This window comes from Poecilia formosa, unplaced genomic scaffold, assembly GCF_000485575.1.
Source record: "Poecilia formosa unplaced genomic scaffold, Poecilia_formosa-5.1.2 Scaffold4, whole genome shotgun sequence".
NCBI lineage: Eukaryota > Metazoa > Chordata > Actinopteri > Cyprinodontiformes > Poeciliidae > Poecilia > Poecilia formosa.
Genome location: NW_006799943.1, coordinates 2,813,907 through 2,835,810, shown reverse-complemented (window position 1 = coordinate 2,835,810; position 21,904 = coordinate 2,813,907). Strand labels below are relative to the sequence as shown.

At 43.2% G+C, this 21,904-nt stretch overlaps 3 protein-coding genes across 7 annotated transcripts in view; 2 read left to right on the top strand and 1 right to left on the bottom strand.

Annotated features, from left to right (window-relative positions):
• mms19 (MMS19 homolog, cytosolic iron-sulfur assembly component) overlaps nucleotides 1–2,745 on the top strand; it is an 18,470-nt gene extending 15,725 nt beyond the window's left edge. For both annotated transcript variants that reach the window (XM_007560034.2, XM_016675476.1), the window contains exons 30-31: nucleotides 30–130; nucleotides 612–2,745. In XM_007560034.2, coding sequence (XP_007560096.1) covers nucleotides 30–130; nucleotides 612–642 — 132 coding nt within the window. In that variant the 3' untranslated portion in view covers nucleotides 643–2,745. The remainder of the gene's footprint in view (nucleotides 1–29; nucleotides 131–611) is intronic.
• On the bottom strand, nucleotides 2,614–21,904 carry zdhhc16b (zDHHC palmitoyltransferase 16b). Of its 4 annotated transcripts, none has more exons than XM_007560068.2 (10): nucleotides 21,732–21,904; nucleotides 17,962–18,249; nucleotides 17,684–17,878; nucleotides 17,235–17,323; nucleotides 17,125–17,153; nucleotides 16,883–17,016; nucleotides 4,515–4,600; nucleotides 4,292–4,415; nucleotides 4,087–4,157; nucleotides 2,614–3,384 (listed from the first exon to the last, which is right to left on the bottom strand). In XM_007560068.2, the coding sequence occupies exons 2-10, from the start codon at nucleotides 18,211–18,213 to the stop codon at nucleotides 3,282–3,284; spliced, it is 1,083 nt and encodes a 360-aa protein (XP_007560130.1). In that variant the 5' UTR covers nucleotides 18,214–18,249; nucleotides 21,732–21,904; the 3' UTR covers nucleotides 2,614–3,281. The 4 variants fall into 4 exon arrangements, with proteins under 4 accessions (XP_007560130.1, XP_007560123.1, XP_007560115.1 ...); XM_007560061.2 differs by lacking the exons at nucleotides 16,883–17,016; nucleotides 17,125–17,153; nucleotides 17,235–17,323; ... (1 more) ...; nucleotides 17,962–18,249; nucleotides 21,732–21,904 and adding exons at nucleotides 6,099–6,232; nucleotides 6,341–6,369; nucleotides 6,451–6,539; ... (1 more) ...; nucleotides 7,178–7,465; nucleotides 10,952–11,117; XM_007560053.2 differs by lacking the exon at nucleotides 21,732–21,904 and having other exon boundaries at nucleotides 17,962–21,713.
• On the top strand, nucleotides 11,857–15,014 carry LOC103144723 (UPF0505 protein C16orf62 homolog). The gene is made up of 14 exons (XM_007561847.2): nucleotides 11,857–11,964; nucleotides 12,353–12,452; nucleotides 12,540–12,716; nucleotides 12,805–12,924; nucleotides 13,043–13,067; nucleotides 13,219–13,298; nucleotides 13,399–13,527; nucleotides 13,629–13,713; nucleotides 13,797–13,853; nucleotides 14,059–14,155; nucleotides 14,330–14,377; nucleotides 14,451–14,544; nucleotides 14,625–14,825; nucleotides 14,912–15,014. Exons 1-14 carry the CDS (start codon nucleotides 11,948–11,950, stop codon nucleotides 14,960–14,962), a joined length of 1,281 nt encoding a protein of 426 aa, XP_007561909.1. The 5' UTR covers nucleotides 11,857–11,947; the 3' UTR covers nucleotides 14,963–15,014.

The following is a 21,904-nucleotide window of genomic DNA, read 5'->3' as shown; positions in this document are numbered from 1 at the left end:
TGTGTGTGTGTGTGTGTGTGTGTGTGAAGGTGTTGCCGTTCCGGTCGCGAGTTCTGCGAGCGTTGGCTCCGCCCCTGGACGACAGGAAGCGGCTGGTGAGGAGAGAGGCGGTCCAGGCCAGAGCAGAGTGGTGAGGTCACATTGTTTCAATCTGAACCAGCTCATTTCAAAAACTTCATTTGTTTCCATCGACTCATCCTGCTCAGAAAGTTTCATCAGTTTGTAACTGAATTCATCTTGATTTTGCGTTCCCACTGCAAAACCCCCAAATCTAACAAAACTAACTTAAGTAACTTTTCAGCAACTATAGGAACTTATTTAAGTCAATAATTTTTGAATATGGATAAAAGAAAACCAAAAATGTAATGGAGAAACACTGGTGGATTTTTTTCACTTACAGTGAGACATTTTTCCTTTTTTAAGTGAAAAAAAATCATCCAGTTATCTATATTCAAGAATAACATATTTAAAAGAAGCTTTTTTTTATTTCACTAAAAAGACACTTTTAAATGTCTTTTATTTAAGTGAACTAAAAATATTTTCACTACACTCATGATAATATTTCGTATCTTTGCAGTCCAAGTCGTTGATTTTGTTACGTTTCCCTGCAGGTTCCTGTTAGGAAGCCCTGGTGGAAGGTGATCTCTGTCTGTCCGTAAAACCTCCAGGACCATCCTCCATTCAGAAAAGTGTTTGCTTCAGCAGTCTGACTGCACACACACACACACACACACACACACACAGACACAGACACACAACCTGGTGAAGCGTTTCATGGATCTGTGATTGTGTCTGAAGCCCTGACTGGAGGCTTCACCAGGAGCCGTGCAGCAGGTTACAGACGCTGCCGACTGAATTTTATAAATCATATCTTAAGCAGAGAACCAGACAACACAGCATTCGTTGTTTTTGTTTTGTTTTTTTGTTTTTTTCTATTTTGGAAGAAATGTCATGAAGCTGAAGACAATTTGTTCAGTGCATCTCTGTTAAACATGGCCGGTTGTTAATACAAACCTTTTTATTACTATTATTATTATTATTTTATTAACTAAAAAGCAATAAAGCAGTTTGAGTTTCAGTGATCCGTAGATTCCTTCTTTTCGGTATTTTCAGCTCATGTCGGCTGAAAAGCTTCAGAGTTGAACTTTATTTAAGCCCTGTGCAGCTCCGGACCTCACACTGACAGCCTGCGCCGTTGCTCTGAATGTTTAGGACGTTTGAACGGATTCCGTATGAATCCTCTGACACGTAAATGGAGATTGTTTTACTTCTTAAGCGTTTTGTGTGGACTCACGCTGGAAGTGTTATTGGTTTGCCTTGTTTTCTGTCGATATTTAAATGTGGTTGTTGTGTGATGGTTGCCGTCGAGTCGGTGAGAATGTTTGGACCTCAAAAAGTTCTGCCAAGGAAACGGTGCCTCGCAAAAGTGTTCACACCCGTCGGACTTTTCCACATTTTTTTCTCCTTAGTCAGACTTTAATGATTTTTTTTTGTTTTTTTGTTAGAGCAACAAAAAATTATTGCATTATTTTGAAATCAAAAGAAATGAAGTTTTCAACTTTCTCAACAGTCAAGTTAGCTTTAGCTTGCTTTACTGTACTCTTACCACAGATTCTCATTTACATGGCTGGTTCTAGAGGGGGGGTTAGGTGGGGTCAGTTCCCTGGCAGCACTGGATCTGGACTTTGTACTGAAGATATTATACTGATTAATTTTCTTATGGTGATATGTGCTGACATAGAGACTGTAACTAATTGTTTCCTTTGACCAGTTTTATTTTTTTCTCTTCACAGTTTTTCCTTTTTAATAAATTAAAAATTATAAATGTATTTCTGCCACTTTGAAACAGCATCAGGGGTCTGAAACCTGCAGTTCAAGAGCTTATTGGTTCCGCCAGGTTTTCATAATTTTTTTTTTTCTTTTTTTTGTGGTCAAAATGACTTGTTTTTGGTGCTAATTTACAATGAATTTCATGATATTGGTGCCTATGTATGATAGTAAATCAGTCTTTTTGTTACTTACCATTTCAATCATGGACTATTGCTGCTTCCATGTGTAAAGCTCATGAAAAGCAGCGTCATGAGTAAGGCTAATGCAGCAGTGCAGCAGAAGAAATAGAGCCATCTGCAGGTGTGAGTTAGCAATCACTTAAACTCAATGTTTTTGACCGTTTTTGCGAAAAATGTCCATTGAATTCACATTGAATGCAGACTGTTTTGCATTTGAGCAAAACAGTCAAGACTTTTCAGATATGTATTTGTTCTGGCTCCCCGCCCTGGCCCTCTGGTAAATATCGTCTAGAACCCTTCAATGTGGACTTTGGCTGGGCCATTTTCCGTTTTGTCGTGTAAAACCTTAAGTTACTAAGACTGCCACGTTAGGAACATTGTTGGATATGAAAAATGTTGACTATGCTGGACTTTTTTTGATTACATAAAGTATTTCATTGTTACAGTGGCATGGGCATTAGCCCCGCCCACTCAGCGTCTCAGTTGCGTCATGTGAAGGGTTAGCCTCAATAACATGGATCAGCTTTGATCTGAACAGCTACATCGAATTTCCATTGTTAATAATTTAGCTTCATATTGTCCTCAGTGTTGTTGCTCTTCTGCGTTTTTTTTTTTTTTGTGGGGTCCGATTGACTCCGACGGCGAGACGAGAGGGTTAGTTTGTGAATACTTCTGCGAAGCACTGTAGACAATGACTAATGTCTAACTTTGTTTTATTAAAACTTTTCTTTGTAAATTGACCGTATGTCTGTTTTATTTATCATCCAAACATGGAGACAATCGATAGCAGAAGATAACAAAACTTGTTTTATTTAAAAAAAAAAAAAAAAAACAGGAAGTGGAGCACAGCTCCTATTGGTTGCTGATTACATCAGAATCTTGTCACAAACATTCAAATAGAAAATTGAAATAAAAATGTCTTAATGGAAATATTTCACAGTGCCTCATTTGCTAATAGAAACTGCCCCATTTACAAAACCAAAGCAAAAAAAGACTTGATAAAAAAAGCTGGAAGGAAAGAGAGTTCATCATGTTTTCCTTTCTTTGGCACCAGGACACATCAAGTCAGTAGTGCTGAATGTAACCCCCCCTCCCCCCTCTCTCCTCTAAACGTAACATGGAAAGTTGTAAACAAATATTAAAAATCATCAAAATGACTCAACACTTGGATCTGCAGCAACCAAAACATTTCAAGTTGAGTCATGTTCAGTTCCCAGAATGCATCAGAGCACAGCTCCTCTTCCGCTGTCCGATGTGAGGGGAGCAGAGAGATCAGATGGCCATGGGGTCGCTGCTGGTGGAGGGCCGGTCCCACATGAGGCCGTCCCCGCTGGGCGGGTGGCTGGAGGGCAGCAGGACCCGGGTCAGCCAGTGACTGAGGGGGAAAAAGTCTCATCGTTTCAACAGAGATGACTCAGAAATATTCAGATAACAGCAAGAAAACAGTATCAGTTTATTAGAAAGGAGCAGGAACTGCTAAATATGATGAAGGTTTTAGAAGCCGGGCAGCCGTCAGACAATCAGCTGTGTTGGGAATTTGATTTGCGTTTATTTCTGATTGGACTAAAAGCATTTTGGCACTTTTTAAAAGTTATGAACCAATATAAATCCTTCTTCATCCATAAAGGCCTAAAATTATGGATGGAATTTACTGTTCAGTTTGACGTTTTGAAAATAAATCACAAGTTATTAATTAAATTGCTCTTTATATTGAAACAGATACAGCCAGAGTTAGACTCTTAAATTAAAACCAAAACCTTGAGTCTTACTTGGATTTATTCCTTCCTCAAACCCTAACTTTTTCTTCTCTTCTTCCTTCCTTCAATTCTTACCTTTCTTTTTTGATCACTTTCTTTCTTTATTTCCTTCCTCGATCCATAACTTTCTTGACTCCTCTCTTCCTACCTTCTCTCTTCCTCTGTCTCTGCAGTCCTTCCTTCCTTCCTGGATCCTTCTCCCTTTATCCCTGACTTTCTTCCTTCCCTCTCTTGTTCCTCACCTTCTCCAGGTGTTTCCATTGATGAGTTCAGAATTATTAAACCAACATATGAAGATGTTTTGTGGCTCCTGGTCTCACCTCCTTGTTTCCACTCCAAAGAACAACTTCCAGTTGTTCAGACGGCCATGATGGTACGGGTTTCTGAACACCTGACAGGGAGAAGAGGAACTGTTAGAACAACAGCAGCCATTGTTTTGTTTTCATGTCTTGAAGCAATCAAAGGGGAAAAAAAAGTTTTTTGAAGAACAAATGAATATTCAATTCAATTCCTGGCCGGTGGTACCTTGCCATTGCTCTGCAGCCGTCTGGCCTCCTTGCAGTTGATGTGGCGCTCCACGCTGGTCTCTCCTCTGCTGATCAGCTTGGCGTGCCACAGGGTCAGTCCGCCCAGCGCCACTGCCACCGAACTGCAGAACCAACGGGTCAGAGCGGAACAGGAGAGCCATTACGAAACTGCCAACTAGCTGCAGGGAGTGGTCTAGGTTCTGTGCAGAGCACCGGCTCACCTGGTCAGGACCCAGAGGAAGATGATGCACTTATGGCCAACGCTCTCTCTGGGGCTCAGGTCTGGAGGCGGAGTCTGAAAGGAAGTCTAGAAACAGACAGGAAGTACTTCAGACTGGATCTTTAAGGATTTATAGATTTCATAAAAATGCAGTGCAGTTCATTATGGCAGATAAAACTAAAAAAAAAAAAAAAAAAAAAACAAACTAATTTTTCCACTGTAAATAAATTTTGTGGCGCATGAGTTATTTAAATTAGCTAGTTTGGACACTGCTGCTAGATCTAGAACTTCATAAAATTCTAGATCTAGAACTTTATGAAGGGGCAGTGAAGGTACTGTAAGATAAGGTACAGTAAAGACAAATAAAAAGAGTGAAAAAGTATTATTTTGTTCGCAAAAACCTGATTAAGAAAAGATGAACAACATTTTGACATCTCTGTAAATGATCATAAACAAATGATTAGGCTTTTTGTTGTGCAGCGCTGCATATCTTCCAGACCTTAATCACATGGCCTGGGTTGTTTACTTCTCAGCTTTTCAGATCCTTAATCAGACGTAGATTTGAGAACAAGATCATTTCCAGGTGTCCTGTTTCTATCTTTGCCCTCCATCTGAGATCAGATTCTGCCTTCTGACTTCCACCTCACAGATGCTGTCACTACAAACATCTCATTAAAGCTCCTAGGCCACACCTCGGGGCAGAGGTCGTCAACGTTTACTATCCAGAGCCTTCAGTTCCCTGAAACGTTTGTCTAGAGCCACAAAGCCCATAAACGAAACGTTGAGTTATTTCATTGAAGAATCATGACTGTAAATTTATGTTTAGATTTTAAAGTATCAAGCTTTAAAAAAATGAGGACAAAGGTTGCATTGACTGAAGTTTTATGATCTTTAAAACAGCCTGACCTGCTGATTCTCTCATGCATGTTTGAGCAATCCTTTAATCCCCATGGCAACCATTCAACTGTGCAAAACGCCTGGGTGGACCTAGCTCCGCCTTCAAAGACGAAGCTCCTCCTCTGAGCTGCAGATTCCAAGCTTTAGAGCTTCCACCTCTCAGAGCAGCTCTACCCCGCCACTCCTCCACTCAGCTCCTTCAGACTAGCCAGAAACAATCAGCAAACACCTGGTGCTTAACCTGGTGGCTAACCCTTACCCATCTCATCATAGGAGATATTTCTCAGCTCAATGTTGGTTAAAAAAAAAGTTGTTAAAGGGTTAATAGAGGAGCCATGTTGTGATGACTTCCCATAGGCAGAGTTTCAGAAAGAGCAGGAGTTTTAAAGAGACAGCAGCCCAATTTCAAGGAACTAACTTACAATGTCAAATTTCTTATGTCATATTTGATATATGTAACCTTTTTACAACAATTTAAGGTAACATAGTTGTGTGATTGTGCTATAAAATGGCGCTATGTGGCTGGACAACACACAATACTGCCCCTTAAGTTTGAATACAGTCATCAGTCATATTTTGTTGATCCTAAATGGCCAAAAAAGGCTCTGGAGATCAAACTAAGTGGATCTCTGGATTCAGGTCAGTAAATGGAGGTAAAGCGCTCTGAAGCCTAACAGAACTCACTCACCTCTATAGCGCTGTAGGCATCCAGAAACAGGTTCCTGCTGCTGATGCTGCAGTAGACGCAGCCCAGGGTCATGTAGAGGCAGAAGGAGAAGAAGTATCGATGGTTCAGGTGGCCGACACAGTTGTTCAGCCAGGCTGGGAAGGTGTTCAGGTCAAACATTTACAGCAGGTTCAGAGAGGCCGGAGCGCTCCCATCGTTTTCATGTGGAGCCGTTTCACATGTTCTACAGGCTGAAAGGATACGACAGTGGTGGTCCATCTTCAGGACGCACCTGCAACACAACAGAAACAGCTCTGTGACATAAAGATGGGCCGAACCGGCTTGGCGCCCGGGAGGAGAGAGAACAGCTTACAGGCTGCAGATGCTGCAGTGATGCGTCCTCGGCGGTTTGGGGGTGATGCATTTCTTACAGATGGAAACAGATGGAACGTCGCGTTTGTCCTGAAATACACAGACATGGAAAAGACTTTACTGAGACAATAACGGTCCGCGATGCCTCGGAAAGACCAGGAATGTCACCGTAACTAATTACAGCCGACAATAAATTGTCCCACAAATTACTGCGATAAACAAGAATATTGTTTGTCGCAATATATTTTCAAGCAATATATTGGCAATGTTATCATAATGTAAGTTTGCCATCTGTTATGAAGTGTCATTTGGTAAATAATGACAATTTTAATGCAAAATTTGCATTAAAAGTCCATTAAAAGTATCAACTTTGCATTAAAAGTGTCATTACTTTTCGAATGACTACTGAATACCTTTGCCAGTTACGGTACTTTATGGTGGATGTAGTACCTTGGGTGGGTGTCCGGGGGAGGTGGTGGTGGCCTTGTAGTAGTGGAAGACCACCAGGATCAGCAGCCAGTGGCCGCAGCAGAGATGCCAGGCGATCCAGTGAGCGGGGTACGAGGAGAAGATGGTTGGTAAGACAAACAGGTAGACAATGATGACCACAGAGGACGTCAGCAGGACCACCAGGCACACAAACACCTGGAGGGGTACGGGGGGAAAGAGAGACGCTGAAGAGAAACCAGAGCAGAGTCAGGGCCAGTCGGTTGGAACAGAGAGCTCACCACTCCAAACCACCGGGTGAAGTTGTCCACGATCCAATAGACTGGCTCGAACGCGCAGTCCAGCAGCGTGTCCGAGTTGGTGAGGCTGTTGTAGTAAAGGGAGCGAAGCAGCAGCTTGCCGTACCTCCACGCCGCCGACAACCTGACCCCGACCCAACCTCCTCCTTCCTGCGGGCGGCAAAGCCGGCGCAAGCGCAGCGCCAGCCGCATGGCCCGGGACAGCTGCCACCTCCAGCTGCTGCCCAGACGCATGCCACCGCCGGCCACTCGCCTCCGGAACACTCTGCCCTGCAAGCACACGCATGCGCACAGACACATGGACCAGCAGTGAGAAACGCAGGCCGTGTAAAACAGGAGCTCGTCGTACTGGAGCCAGACGGCCACCGAGTTCTCCATCGTCTTCCTCAGGTAGAGAGCGGACGTCCAACAGGAAGACTTGCGGTCGGTGAGGGAGGACAGTTTCCTAGAGAATCTAATGGCACCTTTCACTCACAGCTAATGGAAAACGAAGTGATCAAGTGCAAAGGGACACCTGTCAGCCCCCAGAAACCAACGTCTCCTTTGAATAATTCAGGACCGGGCCAGATCCGCATCGATTAAAAGGTCCAAGAAATTAGGAGGGGAGAAGCAGAGTGGTAACCCTGTAAGGAGGGTATGAGAGGGGGGGGGGGGGAATGCAAGACGATGAAAGGGTCCGGAAGGACATAAAGTGGCTACATGATCCTGAGGCGACATTTCATCAAGCTGAGTACTGTGCCCTCTGATGGTGCTTACAAAATTACAACTGGCACCGAGACAGAGCCTCCTAAAAGTACTAACAGCCTGGGAAGAACCAGCCTCTTGTTCTACACTGCAGCGGTTCTGGACTTATTGGAAAATGATTGCTACCCAGAGGACTTAACTCCTTTGAAGTTTGAAACAATTGGATCTGATTTTACACAATCGCAAACATTTGGCAGTGATGTTTGAACAGTTTCAGCTCGATGGAGCTTATGGAAATGCTGTGGGTCGTAAAACTGCGTGGGTGGTACAGCTATGACATCTTTACAGCCCCTTTGCACCAGCCCTGTTTAGTCCGACTGAATCCAACTCTAATACATTTGCCAAGAAAGTCCAGTCAGTTTGGGGTGGGAAGTTCTGGTCCGCCTACAAACCTAGATCTCAGTTTGGTTGATGTGAACTCTGGAGCAGTTCAAATGCCAATGCCAAGGCAAATGGACCAGAGACTATTCCAAAAGCAAGGCAAGGGATTCTGGGTAAATATAACCAAAACAAACCTGTGTGTCTGGTGCAAGAGGGCGAAATGGCTCATGGTTTTTAGCCAACAACAAAAGAGAAATCTTACAACCTAAAATCTGACGCCACTCCATTTTTGCTTGTACTTCGTGAAGAAGGAAGTTGTATTCAGTGTCTACTTCAGAGGTTTATGAATCATTTCCTTGAGCAGTTCTTGGTGCAGCACCACCATAGGCATGAGGGGAGGGAACAGGATTTTCAAAAGGTTTGGGATGTTTGATACAGTACAGTGTGAAAGAGAATCTCACCAACTGAAAATGAAGTGCTGCCATTTTGGTTCCCAATTAAACAGAGTCTACCGGACTATCAGATGTGAAAACATTCATTTGAACCACATACTATAGCCTTACATAGGCAGACTACAATTCTAAAACAGCTGCCTTCTGTTCGCTAACTGGCCTGGTTGAAACTCAACCAGAGAAATCGAACTCAATGGGAGAAATTCCACACAGAACGCTGCAGGGAGATGAGAATCGAGAGGAATTGCGTAGGAATGCAATGGCCCGTTAAATTCACACACAGTTTGTTGTGTGACAGCCAAAAACTCTTGCGTGTTTTGTGCAATATATCAACACCAAGCAGTAGACAACTGATGTGGGAGAACAACAGAGTGTTTTACAATTCAATATCTGAAAAGTCTTGTGTGTGTTTGTATTCAGCACAATGAGTCAACTCTTTCACGTGTGCTTCTCCTTCCGCTTCACAAATATTTGCCACTTTGTGTTGCTCCCTCACATAAATTCCCAATAAAATCCACTAAAGTCTGTGGTTCTAACGTGTCGAAATGTGAAAACAAAGTTATGGAAGGTACAGTAGTGATGGACGCCAACAGGAAGAGAGTAAAGTCAGGCTATTTGGTCGGTTCAGACAATTAAAAACGATGGAAGTGCATGAAAACATGAGGTCAAGTGAGGTCGAAGGGTACCACTTTTTTCAGTGACCACCAGGTCTTTCCCCTTTAGAGATGGATGATGATGGAACGGTTTTCGACATAAACAAGTGAGAGATAAACATGAGGACATACAGAGCGACAGGTCTGCACAGATGGGATTTCAGCTGACTGGGAAGAAAAAAAAAGGTGTTAAAAAGTCAGATTATTCATGTAGTGAACCTGACAGGAAGAAGGGACAGAATCATGTCGGAGCAGAATCTCTATGGTAACCGATGTCCCCAATCTGCTCTGAGATGGGAGGCGGACCAGCACCTCACTGTGTTTCACCGTAATAAGCTTTACTCCGTCCTCTAATGGAGGATGCCATTTTCAGTCCTCAAATTTCATGATCCACACTGTAAAGAAACCTGATTTTTTTTTCTCCCTCCCCCCAAGCAGAAGCTGCAGAGTTTTCACTGCTAACGAGTTGGGACTTGCTTTCTCTTCTCCTCCGAATGTTTATCATTTCTTCAAATATTTATTTTTACACACACGGATTCATTCGCAGATAATATTTGACTTTTTTTTCTCGAAAGTGACACCAACAGCCTCTTACTCATTTTGGCTCTTTTTGCCACCTAATCTGGACTTCTACTAGCAGAACAGTCATAGATGTATCTCTGCTGCTATGGTAACGGCAATGCTTCTGAAATGTTTTAATCCACAAAACTAATTGGACATATATTATATTATAGGTATAAATAAATTATTTCTCAGTCATTTATTTGCGTAGTTACGCATATTTATTTTATATTTGCGTGTTTGCTAAACAGTTGTGATGAGAAATGTAAATACACAATGTGGAGAACTCAACATTAGCACCACACAAAGACATTAACCATCAGAACTCCAACTAGGCCAGACTTTAGAGGGGCAGTAGTCCAGGGCTACAATTTCTGGGGATGTCCCGAAATATTTTTATTCTATTTGGTCATTTGTTTTCTTTCACCTTTTTTTTTTCCATCATTAGATTTGGGGAATTTGTTTGGGATGTGACTCTGAAGTTATCAAAACCAAAATGTTGAATGTGAAATTAAACTGTTTAATGTTATTTGTGTCATTATTTTCTAGTTTAAATTAAACGCAATCCAACTGACTGGACACCCTGTGATTTTTTTTTTCGTTTTGGTAAATTTATAGAAACATAGAAAATATGTATTTTCTATTGTTTATCGTCATGCTTATGCATTTCTGTCAATATTTAAACAGTGTATTACCCTTCAAAGTCACAACCTTAGACCAATATCACGCTTTGTAGCACCATAAAGAGAATAACACATTCATAAAGCTAATGTTAGGGTCAAAATTGTGTCTGAGCAGTCTAACGCTGTATGAAGCCAGAAACCGCCACAGAAAACCCAAGTTAAGGTCATTTTACCTTCTGACTTGTATAATCTCGTTAACCACGGGCATTCCTCCAATTAGTTACAGCTGTATTACATTAGCAGACTAGCTAACCTCTAGCATCCCCCACCTTTGTTAAGTGTTCAGTTAACGATAACAATAATCCACTTTCAAAGACATAGATTAGCAACGGAGGAGCTTACCTGCTCAGAAGAACTACGTAGGCAAGAGATGAAACTGCTGTCAAGTCATGGTTTCACTAAACAAGTGACCTACAAGAATCTCACTGACTACAGAAAAACCAACAGTACAAAGCGGTGAGATTGACGAAGTTCGTCTTTTAAGCAGATGTCTCACTAACGTATAAAAATGTAGAACTTCCTTGTGTTAAGGAGGAGACATAAAATTAGATAAATCTTGAGTTAATTTTTAAACTAAACACTACCAACAGCTGCATTATAAAATAGTTAGATACACAAATTTGAGATTAATCGGTGTAAAATTAGTTAAAGTGAGACCTCTCTCTTTATTTTTATCTTTTTTCCTGGCGGAGGTGCGTTTCAGGTGTATTCGGAACTGGGAAATCCAGGGACAAAAACAGGAACCTGGGAAACGTCCCCCGAAGTCGGATTTCCCACTGGGGACTTGGGAGCGACTCCGACTACACTCAGTTTAAGACTTATAAAGCCAACTTACAATAGTAAAAAGTGGTGAAAACATGTTTATTTTACAAGACACACGTGTAAGCGTGCCTCTAAAGTCAATGTTACATGTCCCACCTGCAAATCTAAAGTAAACATTTTAACTGGTGTTTGCTTGTGGAAAGCAAAGCTTAAAATTATGTCCGTAAGAGGTACTGCCAACAATATCTATGCGCATCACCATGTTGAAATCCCGACTTCTTTTTCGACTATCTCGAATGCATCTCGGGCTTCCGAGGTAACTGGAACTCAGCATCAGAAGCACACAATGTATCATGGGAAATGAAGTCACATTTGCAAATGCAATATTTTTTAAAACATCTCAACAAACGATGCCTTGAATTAAGTTTTGAGCCATTGCTTTACTGTAACTTTAGCTCTGACAAAGTAGCAACAATGACAATGACAGCGCAAAAATTTAAAGATAAAAAAACCACCTCGTCACCAAATTACAGCCTGAATCAGGAAGTCCAGAAGTGTCATGTGATATGAAAAAAAATGGCTTCGGTGCAGTGGTAAGATGCTTTTTCTCATTCTAAAACATGTAGCTATGAAAACCGAACTGTTAAACTAGTCGTGTATTTTAATATGCGACGTTTAAGTACGCATATATTGCATTTAACTTGTAGCTGTGTATTTTTAACCGTTTTTTCTACAGTTTTTAGCTGTTATTTGCTACACTAAGCTAAAGCCATAACATAACAGCCACTAACTTATCGGTTGGAAAAGCTTGTACACACTTTATTTATTTATTTATTTATTTATTTATTTATTTATTTATCTATCTATCTATCTATCTATCTTTCAAGTTGATAGTTTAAAGCAGGACTAATTCAGTAAGCGTTGTGTGCTGGAATTGTAGATAGGTTTTATGAATACATCTCCTGCTTGTTGTGCCAACAGGCGCTCTCGTGGGCGAAACTATGAGGCAGAGCTGCAGAGGTGTCATCCTGAGGGACTTCCTGTCGAGTTCGGAGACTACCATCCCCTCAAGCCTATCATGGTATCACCTGCCTCCTGTTGTCCAGCCTCCACAGTCTGAAACCTGCTGACCCGATTCACAAAATGACCCCTCTCTGTTTCCGTCCAGGTCACAGACACAAAGACCCGCCGTGGAGCTCGCAAAGGCAGCACCTCCTCATCTTCCTCCTCATCCTCCTCAGCACCCGTGGACCCCCTCAGCTCCATGCTGGACGGGACAGACCCCCTGTCCATGTTTGCCGCCACCGAGACATCGGCGGCCGCGTCCCACAGCAGCTCCGTGGGGGTCAGTTCACCAGCTGACCCGGCAGGAGAAAAACAAAGAGAGGGGACGGGTAATTCTGTTCTTTTAAACAGACATGTTGTGCTTCCAGGATCTCGGGAGGAAGAGGAGGGTAAAGGAGGAAGAGGCCCTCGGAGCCGACTTTGAGCCCTGGTCAACGAAACGAGGAGAAATCCTGGCCAGGTTCACCACCACTGAAAAACTGTCCATTGTGAGTCTGACATTTTTTCAGACATGATCGCATGTAGAAGCTTATTGGACTTTGTCACACACTGCCACGGCAACGGTTTAAAGTTAAAACCTAAAGGCTTCTGTGTTTCTCTTTGCAGAATCTCTGTATGGGCTCTGACAGAGGTAAGAGCACTTGTTTTGGATCTAGTTATTCTTTTTATTTATTTTCTTATTATTATACTTGGTTATACTATTATACTATATATATTTGAATGAGTGTGTAAACAGGTGTCCCGTTTCAGTGGAGAGCTGACAAATCCGTTTTGTCCACCAGGAAAAGCTCCCAATCCAGGATCGTCGGCCGTTTCAGAGAAAGTCCGCACTCGCCTGGAGGAACTGGACGATTTGGAGGAGGTGCGTCGCTTGTGGTGACTACATGTTAACAATCGTCACTGGATTGGAGCAGGTGTGTGACAGCTTGGTGTGTATGTGTGTGTGTGTGTGTGTGTTACAGGGTTCCCACAGGGAGCTCCTCAACCTCTCCCAGCAGGATTACGCCAACCGCATCGAGGAGCTCAACCAGTCCCTGAAGGAGGCCTGGTCCTCCGACCAGAAGGTCAAAGCCCTGAAGATCGTCATCCAGGTAACAACACACACACACACACACACACACACACACACACACACACACACTCCTCCTTACTCTTCGGGGTCAAACACACTGACCTGTGAGATGCGTTCCAGTGCTCCAAACTTCTGTCCGACACGTCTGTGATCCAGTTCTACCCCAGCAAGTTCGTCCTCATCACCGACATCCTCGACACTTTCGGTGCGTTCACTTCCTGTCAGCTGCTGCTGCTGCTGTTGTCGAGCTGTTACATCATGTTGTATGTGTGTGTGTGTGTGTTGTAGGCCGTCTGGTGTATGACAGGATCTGGACCATGTGTTCAGACCCCAGACCTCTGCCAGGTAAGTCTGGACATGTTTCCATTTCTGTCACATTAAAGCCTCCAACTTCAGTTTACTTCACTGGGGTTTTATACTCTGGATCAATATGAATTAGAATCCTAAAAGTGTGGCATGCATCTGAATTCAGAACCCTTTACGTTGATGGCACTTAATGACATCTAGAGCCTCAGTAGGTAAAGTCAGGGAGTTTCTCACTCTCTCTCAGACTCCTTCACAGTAGAAGATGTGAACGACACGGCGAAGGAGACGTGCCTCAACTGGTTCTTCAAGATCGCCTCCATCAGGGAGCTGCTGCCCCGACTGTATCCACCAGCAGATGTTTGAGTTCTGGAACCAAAGCTCTGAGTCAGGGTGGAAGAGTTCCTGTGTGGGGTTTGAGGACGGATGTGCAGAAGGCTCCACATCTGGGCTTATGTAACGATTGTGTTTGGTCAGCGTTTGGAAGCTGAAGTTGACTCTTTAACCTCTGACCTCAGATATGTGGAAGCTGCTATCCTCAAGTGCAACCGTTTCCTCAGCAAGTCGTAAGTCTCCTCCAACACCGTTTTCCTTTCTGAGGACTGTCCACGAACTGACTCACGGTTCACCTCTTTGTAGAGGAATCCAGGAGACCCTTCCCCGGCTGACTGCCATGATCCGTGGGATGGGAGACCCTCTGGTTGCCGCCTACGCCAGAGCTTACCTCTGCAGGGTGAGTCGCCCTCTCCTCCTCCTCCTCCTCCTCCCCCGGCCGTCCTGCGGCTCAGACCTGACGCCCCTTCCGATCCCCAGGTGGGCATGGAGGTGGCGCCCCACCTGAAGGAGAGTCTGAACGCCAACATCTTCGATCTGCTCACCACCTTCAGGCAGATCAGCGGTGACAGCGTCCAGAAGCAGCTGCACTTGCAGAAGGTGGAGGTGCCGGCGTACCTGATGCTCTACTCGCCCGCCATCAACTGGATCCTGCAGTGCGTCGCGTACAGAGCTCCGGAGGTAAACGCCTGTCCGCTGGGCTCAGCCCAAACAGGCATCAGCTGAATGAAAGTCTAACTGTTATCCCATCGCTGTTTCCACATCAGCCACTTCTCACAGAGATGATGGAGAGATGCAAGATGATGGCAAATAAGTGAGTAGACCGAGCAGAAAGGGGCGGGACATTGTGGACTTAGAGTTTCATCATGATGATGTTTTGTGGTACTATTGGGATAATGATAAAAGTAATGATAAAAGTAACAATAAGAACTATGTGCTCTTCCAAAACACATGTGTGATTTGTATCACTAAACTGCACACAGTAAAGAATTTAATCATATTTTCATATGTATTGATAGCAGCTGTGCTTTAATTAAAGATCGGTGCAAAACTTTGTTGATATTCCGCTAATGTAAAAAAAATATACAATCTCACAATTCTTGTGCTTCCATTAAATAATAAACATAATTAATATCACATGTGAATAAGTTTGTTCACATGATAAGTTATTAAGAAACATGCCGCTTCATTATCCTCCAACTACTATTTCCTGTCTTCTTCTTCATGTTTTGAGCCAACATCCGGTTGTGGATCACGACTCGTGATGTGAAAAAAGGGTTTCCATTGCAATTTTGCGAAATTAACCAATTTTGATCAAATAAATCCACCTCACCCTAGCGCCAAAACGCTNAACTAATTTTTCCACTGTAAATAAATTTTGTGGCGCATGAGTTATTTAAATTAGCTAGTTTGGACACTGCTGCTAGATCTAGAACTTCATAAAATTCTAGATCTAGAACTTTATGAAGGGGCAGTGAAGGTACTGTAAGATAAGGTACAGTAAAGACAAATAAAAAGAGTGAAAAAGTATTATTTTGTTCGCAAAAACCTGATTAAGAAAAGATGAACAACATTTTGACATCTCTGTAAATGATCATAAACAAATGATTAGGCTTTTTGTTGTGCAGCGCTGCATATCTTCCAGACCTTAATCACATGGCCTGGGTTGTTTACTTCTCAGCTTTTCAGATCCTTAATCAGACGTAGATTTGAGAACAGGATCATTTCCAGGTGTCCTGTTTCTATCTTTGCCCTCCATCTGAGATCAGATTCTGCCTTCTGACTTCCACCTCACAGATGCTGTCACTACAAACATCTCATTAAAGCTCCTAGGCCACACCTCGGGGCAGAGGTCGTCAACGTTTACTATCCAGAGCCTTCAGTTCCCTGAAACGTTTGTCTAGAGCCACAAAGCCCATAAACGAAACGTTGAGTTATTTCATTGAAGAATCATGACTGTAAATTTATGTTTAGATTTTAAAGTATCAAGCTTTAAAAAAAATGAGGACAAAGGTTGCATTGACTGAAGTTTTATGATCTTTAAAACAGCCTGACCTGCTGATTCTCTCATGCATGTTTGAGCAATCCTTTAATCCCCATGGCAACCATTCAACTGTGCAAAACGCCTGGGTGGACCTAGCTCCGCCTTCAAAGACAAAGCTCCTCCTCTGAGCTGCAGATTCCAAGCTTTAGAGCTTCCACCTCTCAGAGCAGCTCTACCCTGCCACTCCCCCACTCAGCTCCTTCAGACTAGCCAGAAACAATCAGCAAACACCTGGTGCTTAACCTGGTGGCTAACCCTTACCCATCTCATCACAGGAGATATTTCTCAGTTCAATGTTGGTAAAAAAAAAAAAAAGTTGTTAAAGGGTTAATAGAGGAGCCATGTTGTGATGACTTCCCATAGGCAGAGTTTCAGAAAGAGCAGGAGTTTTAAAGAGACAGCAGCCCAATTTCAAGGAACTAACTTACAATGTCAAATTTCTTATGTCATATTTGATATATGTAACCTTTTTACAACAATTTAAGGTAACATAGTTGTGTGATTGTGCTATAAAATGGCACTATGTGGCTGGACAACACACAATACTGCCCCTTAAGTTTGAATACAGTCATCAGTCATATTTTGTTGATCCTAAATGGCCAAAAAAGGCTCTGGAGATCAAACTAAGTGGATCTCTGGATTCAGGTCAGTAAATGGAGGTAAAGCGCTCTGAAGCCTAACAGAACTCACTCACCTCTATAGCGCTGTAGGCATCCAGAAACAGGTTTCTGCTGCTGATGCTGCAGTAGACGCAGCCCAGGGTCATGTAGAGGCAGAAGGAGAAGAAGTATCGATGGTTCAGGTGGCCGACACAGTTGTTCAGCCAGGCTGGGAAGGTGTTCAGGTCAAACATTTACAGCAGGTTCAGAGAGGCCGGAGCGCTCCCATCGTTTTCATGTGGAGCCGTTTCACATGTTCTACGGGCTGAAAGGATACGACAGTGGTGGTCCATCTTCAGGACGCACCTGCAACACAACAGAAACAGCTCTGTGACATAAAGATGGGCCGAACCGGCTTGGCGCCCGGGAGGAGAGAGAACAGCTTACAGGCTGCAGATGCTGCAGTGATGCGTCCTCGGCGGTTTGGGGGTGATGCATTTCTTACAGATGGAAACAGATGGAACGTCGCGTTTGTCCTGAAACACACAGACAAGGAAAAGACTTTACTGAGACAATAACGGTCCGCGATACCTCGGAAAGACCAGGAATGTCACCGTAACTAATTACAGCCGACGATAAATTGTCCCACAAATTACTGCGATAAACAAGAATATTGTTTGTCGCAATATATTTTCAAGCAATATATTGGCAATGTTATCATAATGTAAGTTTGCCATCTGTTATGAAGTGTCATTTGGTAAATAATGACAATTTTAATGCAAAATTTGCATTAAAAGTCCATTAAAAGTATCAACTTTGCATTAAAAGTGTCATTACTTTTCGAATGACTACTGAATACCTTTGCCAGTTACGGTACTTTATGGTGGATGTAGTACCTTGGGTGGGTGTCCGGGGGAGGTGGTGGTGGCCTTGTAGTAGTGGAAGACCACCAGGATCAGCAGCCAGTGGCCGCAGCAGAGATGCCAGGCGATCCAGTGAGCGGGGTACGAGGAGAAGATGGTTGGTAAGACAAACAGGTAGACAATGATGACCACAGAGGACGTCAGCAGGACCACCAGGCACACAAACACCTGGAGGGGTACGGGGGGAAAGAGAGACGCTGAAGAGAAACCAGAGCAGAGTCAGGGCCAGTCGGTTGGAACAGAGAGCTCACCACTCCAAACCACCGGGTGAAGTTGTCCACGATCCAATAGACTGGCTCGAACGCGCAGTCCAGCAGCGTGTCCGAGTTGGTGAGGCTGTTGTAGTAAAGGGAGCGAAGCAGCAGCTTGCCGTACCTCCACGCCGCCGACAACCTGACCCCGACCCAACCTCCTCCTTCCTGCGGGCGGCAAAGCCGGCGCAAGCGCAGCGCCAGCCGCATGGCCCGGGACAGCTGCCACCTCCAGCTGCTGCCCAGACGCATGCCACCGCCGGCCACTCGCCTCCGGAACACTCTGCCCTGCAAGCACACGCATGCGCACAGACACATGGACCAGCAGTGAGAAACGCAGGCCGTGTAAAACAGGAGCTCGTCGTACTGGAGCCAGACGGCCACCGAGTTCTCCATCGTCTTCCTCAGGTAGAGAGCGGACGTCCAACAGGAAGACTTGCGGTCGGTGAGGGAGGACAGTTTCCTAGAGAATCTAATGGCACCTTTCACTCACAGCTAATGGAAAACGAAGTGATCAAGTGCAAAGGGACACCTGTCAGCCCCCAGAAACCAACGTCTCCTTTGAATAATTCAGGACCGGGCCAGATCCGCATCGATTAAAAGGTCCAAGAAATTAGGAGGGGAGAAGCAGAGTGGTAACCCTGTAAGGAGGGTATGAGAGGGGGGGGGGGGGAATGCAAGACGATGAAAGGGTCCGGAAGGACATAAAGTGGCTACATGATCCTGAGGCGACATTTCATCAAGCTGAGTACTGTGCCCTCTGATGGTGCTTACAAAATTACAACTGGCACCGAGACAGAGCCTCCTAAAAGTACTAACAGCCTGGGAAGAACCAGCCTCTTGTTCTACACTGCAGCGGTTCTGGACTTATTGGAAAATGATTGCTTCCCAGAGGACTTAACTCCTTTGAAGTTTGAAACAATTTGATCTGATTTTACACAATCGCAAACATTTGGCAGTGATGTTTGAACAGTTTCAGCTCGATGGAGCTTATGGAAATGCTGTGGGTCGTAAAACTGCATGGGTGGTACAGCTATGACATCTTTACAGCCCCTTTGCACCAGCCCTGTTTAGTCCGATTGAATCCAACTCTAATACGTTTGCCGAGAAAGTCCAGTCAGTTTGGGGTGGGAAGTTCTGGTCCGCCTACAAACCTAGATCTCAGTTTGGTTGATGTGAACTCTGGAGCAGTTCAAATGCCAATGCCAAGGCAAATGGACCAGAGACTATTCCAAAAGCAAGGCAAGGGATTCTGGGTAAATATAACCAAAACAAACCTGTGTGTCTGGTGCAAGAGGGCGAAATGGCTCATGGTTTTTAGCCAACAACAAAAGAGAAATCTTACAACCTAAAATCTGACGCCACTCCATTTTTGCTTGTATTTCGTGAAGAAGGAAGTTGTATTCAGTGTCTACTTCAGAGGTTTATGAGTCATTTCCTTGAGCAGTTCTTGGTGCAGCAGCACTATAGGCATGAGGGGAGGGAACAGGTTTTTCAAAAGGTTTGGGATGTTTGATACAGTACAGTGTGAAAGAGAATCTCACCAACTGAAAATGTAGTGCTGCCATTTTGGTTCCCAATTGAACAGAGTCTACCGGACTATCAGATGTGAAAACATTCATTTGAACCACATACTATAGCCTTATATAGGCAGACTACAATTCTAAAACAGCTGCCTTCTATTCGCTAACTGGCCTGGTTGAAACTCAACCAGAGAAATCGAACTCAATGGGAGAAATTCCACACAGAACGCTGCAGGGAGATGAGAATCGAGCGGAATTGCGTAGGAATGCAATGGCCCGTTAAATTCACACACAGTTTGTTGTGTTACAGCCAAAAACTCTAGCGTGTTTTGTGCAATATATCAACACCAAGCAGTAGACAACTGATGTGGGAGAACAACAGAGTGTTTTACAATTCAATATCTGAAAAGTCTTGTGTGTGTTTGTATTCAGCACAATGAGTCAACTCACGTGTGCTTCTCCTTCCGCTTCACAAATATTTGCCACTTTGTGTTGCTCCCTCACATAAAATCCCAATAAAATCCACTAAAGTCTGTGGTTCTAACGTGTCGAAATGTGAAAACAAAGTTATGGAAGGTACAGTAGTGATGGACGCCAACAGGAAGAGAGTAAAGTCAGGCTATTTGGTCGGTTCAGACAATTAAAAACGATGGAAGTGCATGAAAACATGAGGTCAAGTGAGGTCGAAGGGTACCACTTTTTTCAGTGACCACCAGGTCTTTCCCCTTTAGAGATGGATGATGATGGAACGGTTTTCGACATAAACAAGTGAGAGATAAACATGAGGACATACAGAGCGACAGGTCTGCACAGATGGGATTTCAGCTGACTGGGAAGAAAAAAAAAGGTGTTAAAAAGTCAGATTATTCATGTAGTGAACCTGACAGGAAGAAGGGACAGAATCATGTCGGAGCAGAATCTCTATGGTAACCGATGTCCCCAATCTGCTCTGAGATGGGAGGCGGACCAGCACCTCACTGTGTTTCACCGTAATAAGCTTTACTCCGTCCTCTAATGGAGGATGCCATTTTCAGTCCTCAAATTTCATGATCCACACTGTAAAGAAACCTGATTTTTTTTTCTCCCTCCCCCCAAGCAGAAGCTGCAGAGTTTTCACTGCTAACGAGTTGGGACTTGCTTTCTCTTCTCCTCCGAATGTTTATCATTTCTTCAAATATTTATTTTTACACACACGGATTCATTCGCAGATAATATTTGACTTTTTTTTCTCGAAAGTGACACCAACAGCCTCTTACTCATTTTGGCTCTTTTTGCCACCTAATCTGGACTTCTACTAGCAGAACAGTCATAGATGTATCTCTGCTGCTATGGTAACGGCAATGCTTCTGAAATGTTTTAATCCACAAAACTAATTGGACATATATTATATTATAGGTATAAATAAATTATTTCTCAGTCATTTATTTGCGTAGTTACGCATATTTATTTTATATTTGCGTGTTTGCTAAACAGTTGTGATGAGAAATGTAAATACACAATGTGGAGAACTCAACATTAGCACCACACAAAGACATTAACCATCAGAACTCCAACTAGGCCAGACTTTAGAGGGGCAGTAGTCCAGGGCTACAATTTCTGGGGATGTCCCGAAATATTTTTATTCTATTTGGTCATTTGTTTTCTTTCACCTTTTTTTTTTCCATCATTAGATTTGGGGAATTTGTTTGGGATGTGACTCTGAAGTTATCAAAACCAAAATGTTGAATGTGAAATTAAACTGTTTAATGTTATTTGTGTCATTATTTTCTAGTTTAAATTAAACGCAATCCAACTGACTGGACACCCTGTGATTTTTTTTTTCGTTTTGGTAAATTTATAGAAACATAGAAAATATGTATTTTCTATTGTTTATCGTCATGCTTATGCATTTCTGTCAATATTTAAACAGTGTATTACCCTTCAAAGTCACAACCTTAGACCAATATCACGCTTTGTAGCACCATAAAGAGAATAACACATTCATAAAGCTAATGTTAGGGTCAAAATTGTGTCTGAGCAGTCTAACGCTGTATGAAGCCAGAAACCGCCACAGAAAACCCAAGTTAAGGTCATTTTACCTTCTGACTTGTATAATCTCGTTAACCACGGGCATTCCTCCAATTAGTTACAGCTGTATTACATTAGCAGACTAGCTAACCTCTAGCATCCCCCACCTTTGTTAAGTGTTCAGTTAACGATAACAATAATCCACTTTCAAAGACATAGATTAGCAACGGAGGAGCTTACCTGCTCAGAAGAACTACGTAGGCAAGAGATGAAACTGCTGTCAAGTCATGGTTTCACTAAACAAGTGACCTACAAGAATCTCACTGACTACAGAAAAACCAACAGTACAAAGCGGTGAGATTGACGAAGTTCGTCTTTTAAGCAGATGTCTCACTAACGTATAAAAATGTAGA